Source organism: Vanessa atalanta, chromosome 2 (assembly GCF_905147765.1).
Source record: "Vanessa atalanta chromosome 2, ilVanAtal1.2, whole genome shotgun sequence".
NCBI classification, from domain to species: Eukaryota; Metazoa; Arthropoda; class Insecta; order Lepidoptera; family Nymphalidae; genus Vanessa; species Vanessa atalanta.
Window position 1 is genome coordinate 7,947,233 of NC_061872.1, and position 19,137 is coordinate 7,966,369.

Consider the following 19,137-nt stretch of genomic DNA (forward strand, 5'->3'; position numbering starts at 1 on the left):
AGTGAAATTACAAGTACAAGGAACATAATGTCACTTCAGTTTGATGATATAAGGAATGGTTTTTACTTCTTACAGTACTATGCGTAGAGGCCACATCAGGTGACCTGGCATTGGATGACTTTTGACTTTAAATTTTATAAAATAAGAGTCTTTTTAAATATTTACTTGGTGGTGAAGCTTTGTGCAAGCTCATTTCAGTACTACCCAAGCTCACTCATCAGGTATTCTACCGCCAAGCAGCAATACTTTGTATTGTTGTAATCCGGTTTGAAGGGTGATTGGGCCAGTGTAACTACAGACACAAGGGACAAAACATTGTAGTTTCCACAGTTGTTGGCACATCGGAGATGTGAGGAATGGCTAAAATCTCACAGTGTCAATGTCTAGGAGACCGGCCGTCACCACTAGGTAACCAATTACCAACAGTTAAAAAAATGTATATCAAGCGATTTCGATATCGATAAAAATAACCGACATGTTACTGTAAAAAATCGATCGAACAAATGGATCGATTAATGTTCCGCCAAAGTAAAAATTATCTTTGCATCAAAGCGGTCCAAATAATTTTCTTTTACTTTTTTAACACAGTATGTGTTTGGTAAAACGATGCGGGTAATTTTAGGGAACCATTTTATTCCTACAATATTCTACCCCTAATCGCTAAAGCGACTATTTTTTATGTTATTGATAAAATAGATAAGATAGGTATAGACAAAGATTTATGCACGTTTTTTTAAGGTTTTCGCAATAACATATACTGAGAAAATAAATATACATGGTACGATTCATCTAATAAAAAAAAACTACCAGAAACTCTAGATTTGCTCTTTATTTTACAAAGTTTTAACCCGTTAAGCATTTGCTATTTCACAGTTTTAATTAATCATTTAGCTATGTTTAGACTATCTAGTGATAGTAAACTGTGTTTGATAACAGTTAAAATCGTTTCAGTTAATCAGACTATATTCTGAATCCATAGGTTGTTTTTCGTGCGGAATAATTAATTTTCAAAATTATATTCATATTAACTTTTTGATTAGTTCTGTACCATTTTCTGCTGTTTGATAACTGACTTTCTTTTATTGAAATTTTAAAGCTATTGACAGGAATAAGCAATAAACAAATGGGAATAATAGTTAATTAAATGTTAAGAATATTGGTATATTTTTTTCTTTAAATTTTCAATTATGATAATGGTCAGATTTAGACTACGAAGCAGTCACTGTTTTTAAGAATTAAAAGATTTATTGAATGGTAAATTCGTACAAATAAAGATCTATGTACGTACATATAGATGCATCTTTGTTCCGTGCTATCGTCTCGATTAATAAAAGTAATAGTTATATGTTAAAGGCTAGTAAAATAAATTTAAGTTTGACCGAAAACTATCGAAATTATCTTAGAGCCTTTACTCGTTATTAGTTATTCATCCCGATTTTATTAAAGTTTTCATTATAATTAAGAATCTCTATTCCATTTCAAGCAACACTATTAAATAGTGGAAGAAATTGTAAAATTTTCTTCGTTTTTTAAGTTCTTATATACTTATGTATCAATATCCTATAAATTACAAAACAATGTCTCTTTAATATTCATGTAAGTAAAAGAGCGACCATTTACTATCAGTAAACATTTAACCGCAGATGTATTAATTACATTACTTTATATAGTATTAGTAAAATATGATTACTTACGATTAATATTAAAGCCACTTCAATTCCAGTCGATAGTCGACACTTTAACTACACCAGCACCAGTGGTAATCATAGGTAATAACTCTATGCCCACAGAACCCAATTTAGGCACTAAATTTAAAATTCACATATTTACATAACTATATGTCACATTGGTCCTTTTGCTATGATTCATTAACGAGTATAAGTAAAACGATGTCTAATTCACATCTTAGCGATTACGTATCTTCGTGACCCATATTTGGGATCTCGGACCGAGTGCAAATGCGTCGAAAAATGCATCAGCGAGTGCAATTCGTGCTGCCTGAAAGTCACCAATGAGCCCAATGAAGGAGAGATCCCGCTGGCGAGTGCCAGCACCAACCTAAATAGACTCTGATCATCTAAATTGACTTCAATTAAATAACAACCGAAATTGTTGAAATGCGCCATTACTCCCTCAACGCTAATCTAAGTGCCAATAGTCAGGGCGAATGTTTTATTAATAATCTCCAGCAATAACTGTTAATTAATAATTAAGCGATGGAAGCGTCGATCGACAGCTTCAGTTAGCATGCACCGCGTCGCAGCGCGAGCTTGCTCTTCACGTTAAGATAAGGTTTTCAGGCGCAATTCTCCTGTAACGACGCTTAAAACTATTCAAATTACTAATAATGCCTTATACTAACACGGTAAGTTTGAGCTTCAGCGATTATTAAGTGTATAATTTTTACCAAGTTTCCCACGGCTATAAATCATGAAATAGACATGTGAGTGGTATTGATACGGATTTACAATGAAATACTATGAACTTTCAAAATAATGATGTGGGCGTTCGCACCCTAACGTGGCATAGAAACAAACAACATCTCGCGCCACTTTGTGGGAATCCCGCATGGTGTGTATGTCAGGAGCTTGCGGAACGTCGGTGCCCGCAGCTCGCGCCGCTCCGCAGCGAGGGAGATGCGACTCAACGCGGTGCATCGCTTCGGGGGTGTGGCTCCCGAGCGACGCTATTGGCTCTCTCTCCTCGCTACACTATCGTCCTATGCGCCCGCCTCGTCCGATCTAATATCTCACTTCTGTTCATCTACTATAAAATAAAATAGCACTTTGCCTCGTACGCTTGTCGAGTTCGGTCACATCACTCATTGGCTCATATTCTTCTTCGAACGTCGTATTATGGTAATATAAATTGACCAACCGTGGAGCAAATTTGGTTAGTTCGTTAAAGTTGATTAAAGCCATTTAACCGGGACGGACACGACGAAACGAACGGCGCGAGCGTCGATCCCGCGGACTAGACTAAATGAGCTTCAATTGTTTAATATCGGAATCGATAATTCGATCTTGAGTCGGGCTCGTGGAGCCCGAGGTCCGAGCGGCAGGCAGGCGGCCGCGACGGAGCCGAGCGAGGTTGGTGCGGAGGTAGCGGGTGCGCACCCGCCCGCCACCGACGGCTACATGTACGTGTGCGGAGACAGCGCCGGCGGTGCCGGACCGCGCTACGAGTGCGCCTTCGAGGGCGGCGGAGGCATGGAGCAGCCTACCTTCGAGGAGCATATGTTCAGCGAGTTTGGCAAAGATCGGCAAGTGCAGGTGGTGGTGGGCGCAGGCGGTGAGCTGCAGTACCGGGATGACCTACCCGTGTTTGCTGGCAGTGAACAGAAGCGTAAAGAAGAACCATTACTTTTGCAAGCGGTAGAAGCAGCCCCGACTTCGCACACTCAGCATCCACCACCGCCACCCCCTCCAACAACTACATCAAAGAAAAGTGACAAAAAGAAAAGCGATAACAATGGAATCAAGAAAAAGAAAACAAGGTATGTCGTGAGATTTATATTATTTTTATAATTTACGCTTTAATGCCCATCTAAATTATTATTACTCAAAACATGGAAGTCAATAAATTTCGATAATGTCTACGAATCTTTTGCTACAAAGACGTAGACATCTGTTGCTACGGTACCTTGAATATTTGCATACATAACGTATTACAAAGAGGAAAATAATGAGGTAAATAATCTTTAAAATAAAGAAATGACAAGGACTACGCCGTTCTCATATCTCATAACGATAGAGTTACTTCAATTTTTTTGCTTTAATTTATTCTACCGCGCTTATTGTAGGTTCTATAATTGGCATTCCGATTATTTTACGATGATGTAGTTTTATTTATTTCCATAATATATTATAATTTATTATATGATGACAAGTCTAGCAAAAAGTTAAGGATATTTGAAATTATTCGTAGATTACGTTTGAAAGACGCACTTGTCATAGTCATGATTTGACTGGTAGCACCGCGCCCTTGTTATGCATGATTTTTCTTTAGGTAACGACCAAAAATTATGTTTGCGACAAAATTTTGGAAATTTTTATAGACTTGGTTCCACATAGTCAACAAATTAAATCAATCGTCGTTAAAACGTCAAACAAATATAAACATTCAAATCGCTATAAGATAAAAAAAATAGCTTTTAGGATTATAATAAAAGTAAATTTTAAATTTAATAAAAAATAATGGATATGAAAGTACTTTATCTTAAATGAATAATACCAAATTGACACCATTAAACGAGAATACAATTGACGGTATGTAAACAACAATGAATGATTAAGTTTTAAACGTATTTGGCGGTACGGTGTACTTGGTGGTACGGGTCATCAGATATTCTACCACCAAACAGCAGTACTAAGCATTTTTGTGTTCCGGTTTGAGTGAGCTAGTGTAACTCCAGGCACAAAGATATGTTCCTTGTGCCTGAAGTTACACTGGCTACACACATCTTGGTTCCTAAGATTGGTGGCGCATTGGCGATGTAAGGAATGGTTAATATTTCTTATACTACCAGTGCCCATAGGCGGTGGTGGCCACTTACCATAAGGTAGGGCCCATTTGCTCGTCCGCCTACCTATATAATAATAAAAGGACTTAAGTTACATATTTTACTATACATTTATATATTATTTTTAATTTTTTAATTATATTTTTACAGTTTCAGACTTTAAACATATAATACAGTAATTAAAAAATTAATACATAAAAACGCTATATTATTGTAATTAATATAACTATACTTAAAACAGTTTATCGATCAAATTAGCTACTCATACATTTATAACAGGCAGACGATAAAATACCCTACGTGCATAAATAAGTATAAATTGCAACACGCAAAATATAAACCTTAATTTATGTAAACAAACATAAATATTGGCATTTGTACTGCGTATTTAAGTTATAAATTAAACATAATAAAATGTATAAAACTTATAAAACATCACCCTCTCCCCACTGCATAACTGATACGATGATTTTAAATACGCGATAGAGACGACAGATGGTTTCGCATTCCATTACTATATTTGTACATTATAACCAGTATACCTAATTTAGATCGAATAAAATCGTATTTGAATGGGGAAATATATTATAATACTGTTCGCGACTTACTGAACGTTCTTTCCGTTGCAAGTACTTTAAATAATCTGTTTATTTTTTTTTTCAAAAAGCCCTCAGACGATGTAACAAAACATTTTCGCGCCTTTAATACCCATAACGATAATTACCCGTATCACTACAGGGAGCCAATATGTCTTATCTTAATATCTGGATGATGTGATACGAAGAGAGATCTTTATTTTTGTTATGCTGATAAGATTTCCTTTATTATACGGTGTTAGCTTAACCCTCCACTAAAGTGTTGAATGGTAAAAAATATAAAAGTTTCACACTTTACAAGTATTTAAAATAATATTTATTAATAACATTCCGCCAGTAGTACACTACAAGTGCTGTCAATTGGGAAGCAATTAGAGGTGCTCACGCGCAACAGGGGTGAATTTAGTTTCACGCTCAATCAATTTCCGCGCGTGCGCCCGCAGCCATATTGCACGCGTCAGATGGTAGATGCGCCGCGGGATGATAAGAATTTATTTATTTTTGAATATGTAATTGTATACGCTAAATAATAGTCTCCCTTAATGAATTAATATGTGCTTCTGTTTTGTTTCCAGAACAACGTTCACTGCTTATCAATTGGAGGAACTTGAACGAGCTTTCGAACGCGCACCTTATCCAGACGTTTTTGCTAGAGAGGAATTAGCTCTGAAATTGAATTTATCTGAATCACGTGTCCAGGTAAATTTTCCTTTAATGTTGTTTATAAATACTAAAAGGGTAACTCTATATACTTATGTATATAGATACTATGTACATGAAACAGTCAATAATATATTTTTTATGAATGATGTTAAAGTTATAACGTATATATTATTTTTTAAATAGGTATGGTTTCAAAATAGAAGAGCAAAATGGCGTAAGCGTGAGCCTCCACGGAAGACAGGTTACATTGGTTCCAGTTCTCCGAGTTCTACAACATTAGGCGGCGGTTTTTCAAGCATCGGAGGCAACTTACCCGCTTTTCCTCAAAACGGTCTACCAGCGCCAGCAGATTCATGGTCCTACCAACATTCATATGAACTATCTTCACATCACTTGCTATCTTCAGGGAGTAGTGGATATCCTGGTTTTAACACTCAGCCAGCTGCTTACTCCTACACTACAGTTCTTAATGGACACGATGGACAGATGTTCGCTCCAAGACATTCATATGAGTATGGCGAGGGTAGTCCGCCTCCTCTTGGCGTAAGAGATTATCCTATGATTGCTGCACATTCACCGCAAATGGAAACACATGGTCATGAAGATAAGTTAGACTATCGCACTCATGATCACGAGGATAAGTACTCGTCGTGTGCATTACAAGAGGAGCCGCCTCGATACGCCGCACCGCAAGAAGATTACGACAAATGCGGTATGGTCCCGCACGAGAAACACTACGAGATGGACCGCCATTCAGAACTCTCACAGCCAGTGGTTGTCAAAATGGAACCAAGTCCGAGTCAGCCATATACGTCGCTGCCCCCTTTTTTGAATTGAAATACTCTTTTTCGAAATTATCATAGCGCGTAGATTAATTTCGAAAAGGAGTATTATATAAAAGGGACGATATTTTTATTTTATTTTAATAAAAGCTTAGAATAGAGATGCATACATTTAGAATGCACAAAAGTAGATTTAATTTTGACGGTGTCATTATTAAAATGTACACCTTACGCGTTATTTAAAATTATCACTTAGTTTTATTCAAGAAAAATCTTAAATTTAGACGTGTTGTTTAGTAAGTGAGAGGATGATAAATAAAATATAATAAACAATAGATTTTATTTTAATGGTATTTATTAGAGTTGTATTTGTACATAAACAAATAGTTATGTTAGTCTGTTTAAACTGCCAATTTGATACAAATGAAACGTGAATAATACCTATTAGTTTGAAAATTGGTGTTTAACCAGAGTGCATTCCTTGTGCCTTATTGTTTATAGTTTTTATTAATTCAATTAAGGCGATAAATTAATTAAAATTATATCTACGGGTTCGACCCAGCTTACAAAATATATAGAGATTTAAATTATAAGATAACTTAGTTGCTTTTAGTGTTAAAATGCTTATATTTTGATACTAAAACCATTTTCTTAGCATTTAATAGTTTTTTTATATAAATATAGTAGGTATGTTTTTTTATTAATTTTAAGATTTTGTTACGTAGCCATAAGATAATAGGTTAGTAATAGTTAATATTATATATCATAAAGACCTTTGTCCGGCTCGAAGGACTAAAATATAGTTAAGTATATTGACGTGAATGATGTGCCAAATAATACATATATTAGCAGTAATTATATTATTTAGATAGCTATAAAGAACAATATATGGAATTATTCACGTTTAAAGTATTGATTAATGTCAATAGTTGAAATAATTAATTAATGCATTTATTTTTTTCATATGAAAAAGAACCAAAGAGATATATGGTGTATCTTATAATTCAGAGACAAACATTTTTCACGCTTTCAGGGTATTTATTGCTACAGCGATCGTTATTAAAAAAAACACTAGTTAAGTAAACCCATGAATGTTTGATAATTAAAATCTTAAAGCAATATTTTAGTGTAGGCAGAATAAGTTGACGAGTAATAATAATTACAATGTGCTTATTGACCTCTTTTATTTTCTTTCGAAACCTTAACACGTTTTTTTTTTCAATATTCCTTATTGATAAATAATTAACGATTGTTATAACACACTCTAAAACTTATGCTCAAGATAATGTTGTGGACGTAACTACTAGTTCATTGGTTCTATTTTGCCTCAGAGAGAATTTTTAAATCCCTCGAAAGGATATTTGAATGTTAATTTTTTTTGGTAATAACAGCAACAATACACAGCCACATAAAATAAAGTATTTTTATGATGACTGATTGTCTGGTTTTCTTATTGTCTGGTTATTGGTAATATTTGTTATGTCAACATGCGTTGGCCCAACGTAAATTCATAGAATATTCTATTTTTCCAGGAAATTTCCGGAATATTTTACAAACACACAAAGCACTAGCAAATAATTACATTTGTACAGGGCTAGACATATCGACAAAATTTGTCGATGGCCTTTGTCGACATATTTCGCCTAAATCGTCTGTCAATTGTTTAAAATACGCCATTTTCGACGTCATTTTCCAATCATCAGTAGTCATGGGTCACGTGATAAATTGAATACATAATATATGGTTTCAACAAATTAAGGTTTTCTCTACAAACGAAAAAATCAATCATTATGGTTTTTGTCTAGCTCCGCTTTACATACAACGGAACAGAATCAGGCCATTTTTGTGAGAGTGTAAATAATTAAAACAACAATATTTCAACAGAGATAAATAATTTATTGTTACAACTTACAGTTTGGTATATTTATAACATTCCATTTAATTCGTTGAGTTTTGTTTCAGTTTCTGATTTGACATGTGTGTGTTGATTTTGCTACCATCCAATTTATTCCAAATACCATCACCACTAAAGTGATATTTCTTTTCAATTTCATACAAAACTAGACTTAGTATCTGGTTGTCCGTCAATATGCGCCAGTTCAAGTTATTGTAACTTGTGTCTACTTCAACTTTGCTTGTACTTTTTATAGAAGCGTCGCCGTCGCGGATTTTCATTAAAAAATCTATATATTGCTCGACTTCGTAACTGTAAATAGTATAAACATAATTAAAAGTATTTTTTATTCTTGTGCAACTCCATCTGGGTAGGTACCGGTACCACCTACTCATCATATCATATTCAACCGCTAAACAGCAATGTTTTGTATTGTTGTGTTCCGGTTTGAACCAGTGTAATTACAGGCATAAAGGACATAATATCGTAGTTCCCTACTCACTCCAACTTATTCCACTACGTCATTCCAATGCTGATTAGACAGACATACAAATACGGCGAAGACTTTCCCAATACATGAAGGTTTTTTAACTGTGTTGGATTATTAAGACAAATTCCTTATAAAAACGAAGACTATTGACGAGGCAGACATACAGGCATTTCTAATATGAGTATTAGAAAGGGCGAAAGAAAAAATAAAATCGAAGTTCGTGCTTTGGTTTAAGTAAAAAATCTATGTCTGAAAATAATAGATAGGCAATAGATATATTAATTTTTAAGAAGCATTCGATGGGAGCGTTTTCATAAACATGAATCTAAGTCTTTCTGTGGAGCCTGTGTAGAGAGAAATATTAGATTTTTTTTTTGGAAATCAAGACCCCTCTACTTGACACAATTACAACTGTGAGCATATGATCTAGTAGAGCTTATTTATTAATATTTTCACAACAATATTTTTTCTTTTTTATGGCATTGGTTGGCGGACGAGCACATGGACCACCTGATGGTAAGTGGTCACCATCGCCCATAGACAAAGGCGCTGTAAGAAATATTAACCATTCCTTACATCACCTATGCGCCACCAACCTTGGGAACAAAGATGCTATGTCCCTTGTGCCTGTGATTACACTGGCTCACTCACCCTTTTAACCGGAACACAACAATACAGAGTACTGTTATTTGGTGGTAGAATATCTGATGAGTGGGTGGTACCTACCACGAAGGGCTTGCACAAAGGCCTACCACCAAGTAAACTAAATACTACATCTCAGCTTATACTAAAACTTTAATAATTTACTGTCTAAGTTCCGATAAAAACATCACCGACATTCAAAACGCCAATTTTTTGCGAATCCATAATGAGTATCATAGATTATTCAAGATCTCGACCAATGATATCGCGTCAATTCAATGTTAAAATTGTTTTTTTGTCTATACGGCTGTAATAGGCTATATTACTCTAACGATGAGGCATGGGTGATATCCGATTTTTGTGACATCGGTCTTTGTTTAACTTTACGTTGTACGGTTTGTGAGAAAGAGATGAAACGAATGTGATATCGGAATCGGTTTCACATTCGTTTCATTTCTTTCTCACAGAAGGGTTACCGTAAAGTTAAAGAGAGACAGGACGAACATTTCATGTGTTTAATGTTATTTTACTTTGAATGCATTGGACGTACCAGGAAGATATTCATATTTTTAGGTGTGTTGAAAACGGTTAACCGCCATCATCAAATCGATGACATGTGATATTCCGTCGAAATTCGATTTCAGATGTGCTTAGATATATCGAACATATGCCTACAAATGTATATATGTATAAATATGACTTACACGGGATACAGGAGTATTTGACAGTTTTCAAATATGACGTCATCCGCGAATCCCTTCTTCAGCATTTGTATGTTCTCGCCAACTACGTTCAAAGCAGTATGAAGCCAATATTTGTGACGTTTCAATTTACTTAGCACCGACTTATTAGTGATTCCTGCCACGCGTAGGGACGAACTTATCAATACCGCAACGTCTCGACTGCAGACCTTGTTGCCAAAACTGTTTATGTACCTAAAAATTATATTGTGATAATTATACACTGCTTTTTATTATATTAAAACAGGTATCAATTAATAAATAGGTACTACCCTCTATACTCACACTATTTTTATCGCTGCAAAGAAATGCATAGTAGTATTTAAATGTTTCAAATTTAATTCAATATAAGCTTTAAAAATAATTTATGCTGATGATCATTTATAAGCACAGATGTAGTTTGAAAAATATGTATATCACTGAATATTTTATTATTAGGAAAATATCAATTAGTAAAAAATAGTAAATTTGTCTATGTCTGAAACTCATCGTCTTAGATTAGATCTAGTTCGAGTGTATAAAATATTTGACAGTACGACAGAAAGCTTACTTAGAGTGGATGGAGGAGTCTGTAGTAATCAAATTAATATATACTGAGTAAACAATTAAATTAGAATATATTCAAGAACTCAACAGTGAAATTTATAAACTTACGTATTGAACACTTTAGTCGAGGAAACGAGGTGATTGAGGCTGAAGCATTGTTTCTTAGCGGCTTGGATTTTTGCTAGGCGATTCATCATTTTCCGTTCATGTACAACCATGTAAAGTACCTGGAACAGTAAAGAGCTTAAATAAAGTTATTATTCTAGATCTGTGTTTACCAAACTTCTTAAATACCAAGCAAGCAAAAAAATTCTCGTGACAAAGGCAAAATATATTTTTTAAACACCGCATAATCATTCTCTTACTGTGAAACTTTTACCTACTCTGCTAATGGACAAGATATGGCAGTATAAGTTCTATCTTCTGGATTAGATGACGTGCGTAACGCCTTTTGAAATTAACTGTGCAAAATAGTTAAAACACATGTTCAAAATAAATCTCATATAACTGTTTTACAAATACTAGGAGTGATATAAATATTTTTTCATGGCCACATTTTTTATTTTGATACATAAATTATTAAAATAGAATAAATTATAAAATAGAACTCACTCTTGGATTTGATGATAGCACTTGATATTCCTTCAGATTTACAAGGTGCTCCAACCGCTCTTGAACTGTGTTAGGCCGCATGCAATACACTTTAAGACAGAGTCTTTGTGCTTCATTTGAAATGTTGAAATCCTGGAAAAAAGAAACAATATTAAATTAATAATCAAGCAAGCTACTTACAATTACTAGAAATATATTAAAATTACATGATATTTATTGATTTCACATTACTTGTTTAATGTATCAACTTCAAAAAGTCCCAATGTTTGGCAAATGCTCTCTAAGTGAAAGGTTTGCAGCTTATTCAAGAATTGGTAATGGAAGATTCACATGGAGCAAAATATCATGTGACTAGGTTTGAGGGCTAACCACCACTCATCACATATTCTAACAACATAAGTCCCTATGGTTGCTTTAGAATTGTCAATAAAAACATACCTCCAATATCTTTTTTATTTTTAAAACTGATTGATAATGGTTTTTCAATATAGCAGGTTCCACTTTTATCGCTTCTCTTATATCTAAACCTCCGATTGAGTTAACATGCTCCAAGATAAGTTTTGTATTCGCTGGATCCGATGATATGATAAACCCATTTCTCCTTATGGTATCAATGTTAAAATTAATGTTGTTCTGTGCTATATATACCGCTTCTTTGATATCAGACAATGGTCTGTGTTTTAAAGGTAAATAGTTTTTACAATACTTTTGAAATTCCTCATGGGTTATGCTAAATTTATTTTGCAAGTATTGTTCCAATATGCTCATTCGTATTGTCACTAAAAATATATGAATATGTTCAATCAAATATTTTTGCTTATGTTTTTAGAGCATTAAAATGATTCTGATAATATTTTACTTACAAATATTCGTACTGGAATCTGGAAAATTCATCAATTTTATTCCATCTCTTGGCCAATCATTAAAGCTATTGTGTAACAACTGTTCTAGATTAAGTTCTTCTTTTAGCAAACCTTCTTTTTTTAACTGTGATATTGTTCGTGATTTCACCAATGTGTGGTATCTAAAAATGGTAATGTACAAATTATAAATAATAAAATATTGAGATAAATATAAATGTGTTATATATGTTGTGTTCACCTTATTATATGTTTAGGGAGTATAACAGTGAAGTTACATTCTCGTAAAATCTCTCCATAATTGTCTAATAATAAATGGTTCATACAAAACACATGTGGATCAAAGCATGCATCTTCAGCAGTTATACTAAATTTCTTTAATATCTGTAGAGTATATTTTATCTGCTCTTCAGATAGGTTAAATATTTTTGGATTCTTCTTCTGTAGTTCAAGAAGAAAGTTTTCAGATACTGATTGACCTGCAACGGAATTTGAATATTCAGTACGTTATCGACTTTTTAATATTATTATACGCAAATAATGTTTACCAGAAACTTCTTTATAGAGATTTATAAATGGTGCATCATGGTAAAATCTACGACATTTGGAAAATATTGATATGTTTGGTGAAGCACATACATATATTGTTTTTTTTAAAGTTTGTGCTATTATTTTATAATACATTGTATTTTCATTATGTTACATTTCAATAAAATCTCCCCAAGCTCTTCATAACGTTTGTTTATTTACAAAATATAAATGACACACCGAATGTCAATAAAAACGTCAGGTGTCACTTTATTCAATTCTTATTTTAATGCCTACCAGTCAGAGATTATTTCGCTAATTTCACGTAGGATAGAGAAAAAAAAGTAGAATAAAATATGATACTCTATTTGACTATTCACAACATCATTTTATTACATTTATCATATTTATATAAGAATGAACTAAATTGACTAAACACAAACGTCAAGCAACATTCAATATTTATAAGACGAGGGATTTTAGGAGGGAGAACGTCGTAAATGGGATGAAGTAGTTTAGGACGAAGGAATAGGATATGGGTTGCGGAGCCTTCGTCTAGGCTACATTCACACAGCGATTGATCGCAAACTCTTGTCTCAGCTAGTTGAGAGGTGTGCATAAATGTCCGAAGCATAACCGGCAGATAGTGGAAGTAACCTAACCGTTAGAGTGCCTATGATTTGAAGACCAAGGTCGCTTCTAAATTTCAGATAAAACAATTGCTTATTATACGTTGTGGGACTGGCTTTACATTAGCTTCGAGTAAGCATTGGCCTCACTCGAAAATATAGAGGTTTCAGAGGGGCATTTAAATAGAGGGATTTTCTAAACATCCAACAAGCTTTTAGTTTTTTGACGCAGTGGAAGCCTTCAGAAAGATGGGAGGGAAACCGCCTTAGGGATTGGATAGGATTTCTACCCACTCAACCCATTGCGATGGCCTTCCTCGGTACTGTCTTCCCGTGTAGTGCTCCGCTCGTGGCTCGGAGGCGCACTTCTCAGGGCGGTCCACGGTCTAAGGGCCAAGTCCTACCTTTCAAGCTCCGACGTCGGGGCTGTGGGAGGGCAGAGACGACCCATCGTCGTCTCCACCAAGCAGGATCGGACCTTCTCCGTTCCCGCTCCGCTATCCTCTTTTGGATCATGACAGTCGTCCAACTTCGTAGACCAGGATCTGCCTCTCCGCGTTCCACGCGGGGTACGCTTTCAGCATATTATGCTCTGCGGTATGGGATCCAACAGGCTGCATCAATGCAGCCGATTATTATTACAGTTATTTATTTATATTATTACAGTTTAGATTGTTGTTCAATTTTGATGAAAAGTTCATTGAAATTTGACAGTAGCATAAGAGAAACCTTTGATACTGTTTAATACGAATGAGGATATCCGACTGTTTGGGTCGCAAAAGTGGAATAATTTGTTTAATTTGATACAATAGTAATAATAAGTGTAATACTGACAATAAAGAATATGAGGATGGCCGACTTGGTAGTAGGGCTTTGTGCAAGCCCGTCTGAGTAGGTACCATCCCTCATCAGATATTTCTCCGCCAAACAGCAGTACTCAGTGTTGTTGTGTTCCGGTTTGAGTGAGCCAGTGAAACTACAGGCACAAGTTATGTAATACAAGGTATGGTTAATATTTCTTGCAGCGCCATTGTCTATGGGCGTTGGTGACCACTTACCATCAGGTGTTTCATTTGCTAGTCTACCTACAGATATCATAAAATAAATGATGGAAAAGCGAGCACATAAAAACTGTCTCCTTATTTGCTGATGAGGGTCAACACACTTAACCTGCAGAGCAGTAGTAGTGGTTAGTAGGGATTGATTTCATCGTACCCAAGATTACCCATACACATTTAATTTATCTAAAGCTGATTTATTAATAGATTTATTAAACTGTTTGAATTTTAATAATTAGACGTGAAAATTTGGTTTAACTAGTCTTATTACATATCATATCATTGATTAAACTTAATTCTAACGAGTGTTAATTAATTCTGAGTTCAAATAAGATGACAAGGCTGTATGGAACTATACCTTTGCATTTTCTATAGGAAATTAAAGAGCACAGAGTACATAACCAAGTTGATTATTGGAAATTGAAATGTCAAACAAAGTTTTAATAAAAAAACACATAATTTGTTTTGATATTGTTAATACTACACTAATTGAAAAAATGCTTTTATTTTTAGTTGAAGCTGTTCAAAAAAGTATGAAAGTATTCAGTAAATTTTGAATTGAGCTTGCAATTTCAATATTATTTTAACACCATTAATGTAAGTATGATCACTTAACTGTATATTTATTGCTTATTTTAAATTGTATTTGTTAAAATATACTAGCACATATATAGTATATTTTAAATGATTGTTTTTTTTTTATTTCGTAGATGGGTTGGATCGCTGTTGTTAATCAGTTCAAGCAAACTTGGCTCACTACACTTCTCAGTCTAGTTTTATTCTCTGGTGTTACCTATTTTTTAGTTTGGTCTGAGGTATGAATTAGTTGAACTAAAAGATAATTGTAAATTATTGTTTTATTACAAATATTAATCAGAGTCTTGTCTTATTATTTATTACATCAGCACTTTCATGGTACACTTTTTATTTCGTGTCGTGATTAAAAATCTTATTATTTCAGTATCAAACTATTCAAAGTAATCTGATGCTCGATGAGGTGATATTTGCAGCTGAAAGTATTGATGTTCATACTAAAGATGAAGCTGAGCGTTATGAAGGTCGAGTAGTACATATTGTAGGACCTCTAAGAGTACTGGAACCTATATCAGAACCCGATTATAACATTCACGTACAAGCTGTGAAGTTGAGGAAGAGAGTTCAAATGTACCAATGGATTGAAGAAACAACGTAAGAAACTAATCCAGATATTATTTTCAACCAATATTAATAGCCAAAGCTACATTTTTTGTATAAGCTGGGCTTATAATGTTATCTTAATTCATTAAGGAATACACTTTGACTAACATTCAAAAAATTATAACTGATAACCTATAGTCAACTATAATGGAATATTTAAATGTAATAAAATCAACTTTTCCTTACAACAGGGAAACAGATAATTTCTTAAGTGAGCCAGCAGAAGAAACTCAAAAGACTTATTGGTATCATAAAGATTGGAGAGATTATGTGGTGGACTCTGCATTGTTTTACATTAGACCTGGTCATCATAATCCAACTTCTATGCCAATGTTTAGTGAAACACACATTGCTGAATATGTTAAAATTGGATGGATGAATCTGGGTAAGGAGCCAAAAAATACAATAATTGATTTATTACTGCAATCATCATTTTTACCGGGAACTTATTTGTCAGGAGCTCTAGTTATAAAAGTTATATTAAGTACATGTTTTATTAATATTAAAATTTTAAATGAACTATTTTAGGCTTAGATGTAAAGCGTAAAGTAAATGATTACTATGAAATATGGTCCGATTCTAGACCTGATCGAAGTGACATCAAACTGCATTCTGGATTCTATTATCATGGGAACAGTGCCCTGGAGCATGAAATAGGTGATCTACGAATTCATTTCTCTTATGCGGGACGAGAGGATGACATTGTAAGTCTTCAGTATTGCCCCTTTTCTTGTCAAAATATATATTTGCTCCTTTATACAATGTATCCTCTTATCCATTATAGTTTTTTGTTAACTTTTTATACTTACTAGTTCAGTTATGATTTAAAATATTATAAATTGGTTCAAATTCTGTTGGATGCTGTTGTGTTTTTATTCAGTAGTATTTTGAGAAAAAACATGCTATCCTTTTTAAAACCACCCATACGAAAGAGCATTATTTTTTATTTTATCTAAAGTTAGGCTTAGAAATTAGGTGTAGAATCATTACTCAAAAAATTTCAATATGTATAATTAATTTACAGTACACAGCAGTTGGTTTGGTTGAGAGAGGTGTTCTTCAACCTTACAGTCCGAAGAATTTTCCAACTGCAGACCCATTGTCCCTCATGAGGAAAGGCTCTTATAGCTTGAAACATTTATATGATCTAGAGAAACATCATGCAAACACCCACACTTGGAAATACAGACTACTTGGTTTAATACAAGTTTTTGCATCAGCAATGACATTACATCCAGAATGGCTAACACTTTGTAAGTTAAATGAATAAGTTATACGTATTAGAAAGTAACTAGATTATTAATTAATAATAGTTTTACATACTGATATTATGAAAAGATAAAAAACATATTTTATTTTACTATGTCAAACGTATTGGGGTTCATGGACTGAAGTCTTCTCTAGATTCATATTTAATTCAAAGACAGCATAGTAATATTAGTAGCTTCTTAGAAATTACTATACAAAATTATACTAAATATTACCAATAGTACTAGTTACTAGTATTATTACATTTATTAATACTAGTAACTGGTACTATTGGTATATCATTCAACTCATTAAGTTGAAGGGTGAGTGAGACAGTGTAACTAGAGGCACAACAGACATTTACATAACATTTTATATCTCATGGTTGTTGGAGCATTGGCGATTCTTACAGTGTCAAAAACATCAAGTTGCCAGACTACTTATATTATAAAGAGAATCATAGTATTTTTGTATTGTCACTCAGAACCTCTCTTTTTAATATGATTATGTGATTTTAATTAAAGTATTTTGTTATAGTCATGCAGTGCAAGTGGATTTCAAACAGTTTAAGACGCTGCACAAGACTTTGGATTAATTTAGTTCTATCTTTTTCATATACACTGCTAATAATATCAATACCATGGTAAGTTCTGGTAAATTATCTATTAATATATAATTAATTATACAATAGAGACATAATGTTATTGGTACAGTATTTAATCAAAAGAAATCAAAATACAACTTGTGTAAACACATCTGGCTACTTTTATATATAACCTATTTATAGTAACAATTAGTAGTATAATTTTGATACTACATATTTCTTTATTGGGTTTTTATTAAACAACATTTGTTGTAAGTTTGTACTGTTTTAAGAGTATATTTAGTAACTAGTAACATTTTTTTCCTATAAATATATAAGCCTTGTTATTATATAGTAAAAAAACTCTTTGGTTTGAACTTAAAATATATGTTTTTGTTATTTTATATGCAGAACTATATCATATATATGGTTATGGCAATTTATAAAACTGTATAATAAAGATTTCAAGTTCAAATCTGTGCCAAAGCAATACTAGTGACTTATTAATTACAATTATAATTGATTCTTTTGCATAGCGGTGAAAGTTATAACAAAATGTTAACTAAATATACAATTCTGACAATTAAGTGCACAGTATTGCAGTATTGCTTAGCATATTCTAGATAGACAGTTGGTATTATCTATAAATTATTATTATTTATTAATAAAGTATATATTTTATTAACATATATTTAATATTTTATTATGTTGTTTTATTCACAGGTTTCTACATAAACCGTCGTTCGGAGCTATTGTACTCGGTGTGGCTTTACTGCCCATACTTCACTATTCGAATTTGCTTGCACGTGATCAGCCTGGTTCTGTAAGATATTCAAGATGGGAAGATCGTTAACATGAGAACTAAACAATTAAATTATTTTGAACTCTTCAAGTGAGCTATGTTTGATTTGTAAATACAACTTTAAGATCTGCCAACATCGATATCATAAATGAAGATATTCCTACTATGTTGTGGATTTCCGCTTACTTTAATTGCATTATTACTTACATACGAAATATATCATAAATATTAAAGGGTAATTTAGGTAAATTTAGTGTCAAGAGTATACAAGTATAAAAGTCTAATAGATATTGTATATGGCGATATGGCGTTATATTGCCATATTTAAGAACACTTATCTTTTTGTATTTTAATAAAAAGATGCAATCGTTCCGTGGACTACATGGGTTTTGTTTGATTTAATTATTAGATATTTGTATAAACTATCGTTGGCTGAACTCTAAAAGTAACTCTTTGGCCGATCGGATTTATGTGCCTGTGATATTCCAATAAATATTTTATGTCACATTCGAATCAATTATAGATATACACATTCGCATTAGATTAAAAAGAATCCATCGAAATTAATTTCGATTATTTTCTTTTAAATATTGATATCATTATCATGTAATTTATAATAAGTATGAAAAATTAAAAAAGTTATTATATATGAATATAGATTATTAATTATAATTAACAGTCATATCAAAGACAATAATTTGGCATATAAACCATACCTATGCAGAATACTTCACATTGTCTTTAT

At 33.2% G+C, this 19,137-nt stretch overlaps 3 protein-coding genes across 3 annotated transcripts; 2 read left to right on the forward strand and 1 right to left on the reverse strand.

Moving 5' to 3' along the window:
- Positions 1 to 2,544: 2,544 nt before the first annotated feature.
- On the forward strand, positions 2,545 to 7,737 carry LOC125073372 (homeobox protein OTX1 B-like). Its single transcript, XM_047684180.1, has 3 exons — positions 2,545 to 3,496; positions 5,694 to 5,817; positions 5,965 to 7,737. Exons 1-3 carry the CDS (start codon positions 3,138 to 3,140, stop codon positions 6,616 to 6,618), a joined length of 1,137 nt encoding a protein of 378 aa, XP_047540136.1. The 5' UTR covers positions 2,545 to 3,137; the 3' UTR covers positions 6,619 to 7,737.
- Positions 7,738 to 8,482: 745 nt separating this feature from the next.
- LOC125072013 (transcription termination factor 5, mitochondrial-like) lies at positions 8,483 to 13,085 on the reverse strand. The gene is made up of 8 exons (XM_047682482.1): positions 12,896 to 13,085; positions 12,589 to 12,826; positions 12,351 to 12,511; positions 11,926 to 12,266; positions 11,488 to 11,619; positions 10,984 to 11,102; positions 10,294 to 10,524; positions 8,483 to 8,769 (listed from the first exon to the last, which is right to left on the reverse strand). The coding sequence occupies exons 1-8, from the start codon at positions 13,029 to 13,031 to the stop codon at positions 8,502 to 8,504; spliced, it is 1,626 nt and encodes a 541-aa protein (XP_047538438.1). The 5' UTR covers positions 13,032 to 13,085; the 3' UTR covers positions 8,483 to 8,501.
- Positions 13,086 to 15,027: 1,942 nt separating this feature from the next.
- Positions 15,028 to 19,003, forward strand: LOC125071269 (transmembrane protein 43 homolog). Its single transcript, XM_047681425.1, has 8 exons — positions 15,028 to 15,159; positions 15,273 to 15,377; positions 15,524 to 15,750; positions 15,951 to 16,144; positions 16,288 to 16,463; positions 16,784 to 17,012; positions 17,545 to 17,650; positions 18,314 to 19,003. The coding sequence occupies exons 2-8, from the start codon at positions 15,273 to 15,275 to the stop codon at positions 18,441 to 18,443; spliced, it is 1,167 nt and encodes a 388-aa protein (XP_047537381.1). The 5' UTR covers positions 15,028 to 15,159; the 3' UTR covers positions 18,444 to 19,003.
- Positions 19,004 to 19,137: the final 134 nt, after the last annotated feature.

Bases quoted from the DNA above. Each gene is read 5' to 3' on its own strand.
- LOC125073372 (XM_047684180.1), top strand. From the start codon at position 3,138: ATGTACGTGTGCGGAGACAGCGCCGGCGGTGCCGGACCGCGCTACGAG. The intron at 3,497-5,693 runs GTATGTCGTGAG...TTTTGTTTCCAG, and splicing joins ATCAAGAAAAAGAAAACAAG to AACAACGTTCACTGCTTATC. The intron at 5,818-5,964 runs GTAAATTTTCCT...TTTTTTAAATAG, and splicing joins TATCTGAATCACGTGTCCAG to GTATGGTTTCAAAATAGAAG.
- LOC125071269 (XM_047681425.1), top strand. From the start codon at position 15,273: ATGGGTTGGATCGCTGTTGTTAATCAGTTCAAGCAAACTTGGCTCACT. The intron at 15,378-15,523 runs GTATGAATTAGT...TTATTATTTCAG, and splicing joins ATTTTTTAGTTTGGTCTGAG to TATCAAACTATTCAAAGTAA. The intron at 17,651-18,313 runs GTAAGTTCTGGT...TTTTATTCACAG, and splicing joins CTAATAATATCAATACCATG to GTTTCTACATAAACCGTCGT.
- LOC125072013 (XM_047682482.1), bottom strand. From the start codon at position 13,031: ATGTATTATAAAATAATAGCACAAACTTTAAAAAAAACAATATATGTA. The intron at 11,620-11,925 runs GTATGTTTTTAT...TCTTTTTTCCAG, and splicing joins AAATAAAAAAGATATTGGAG to GATTTCAACATTTCAAATGA. The intron at 10,525-10,983 runs GTAAGTTTATAA...TATAATTTTTAG, and splicing joins TCGACTAAAGTGTTCAATAC to GTACATAAACAGTTTTGGCA.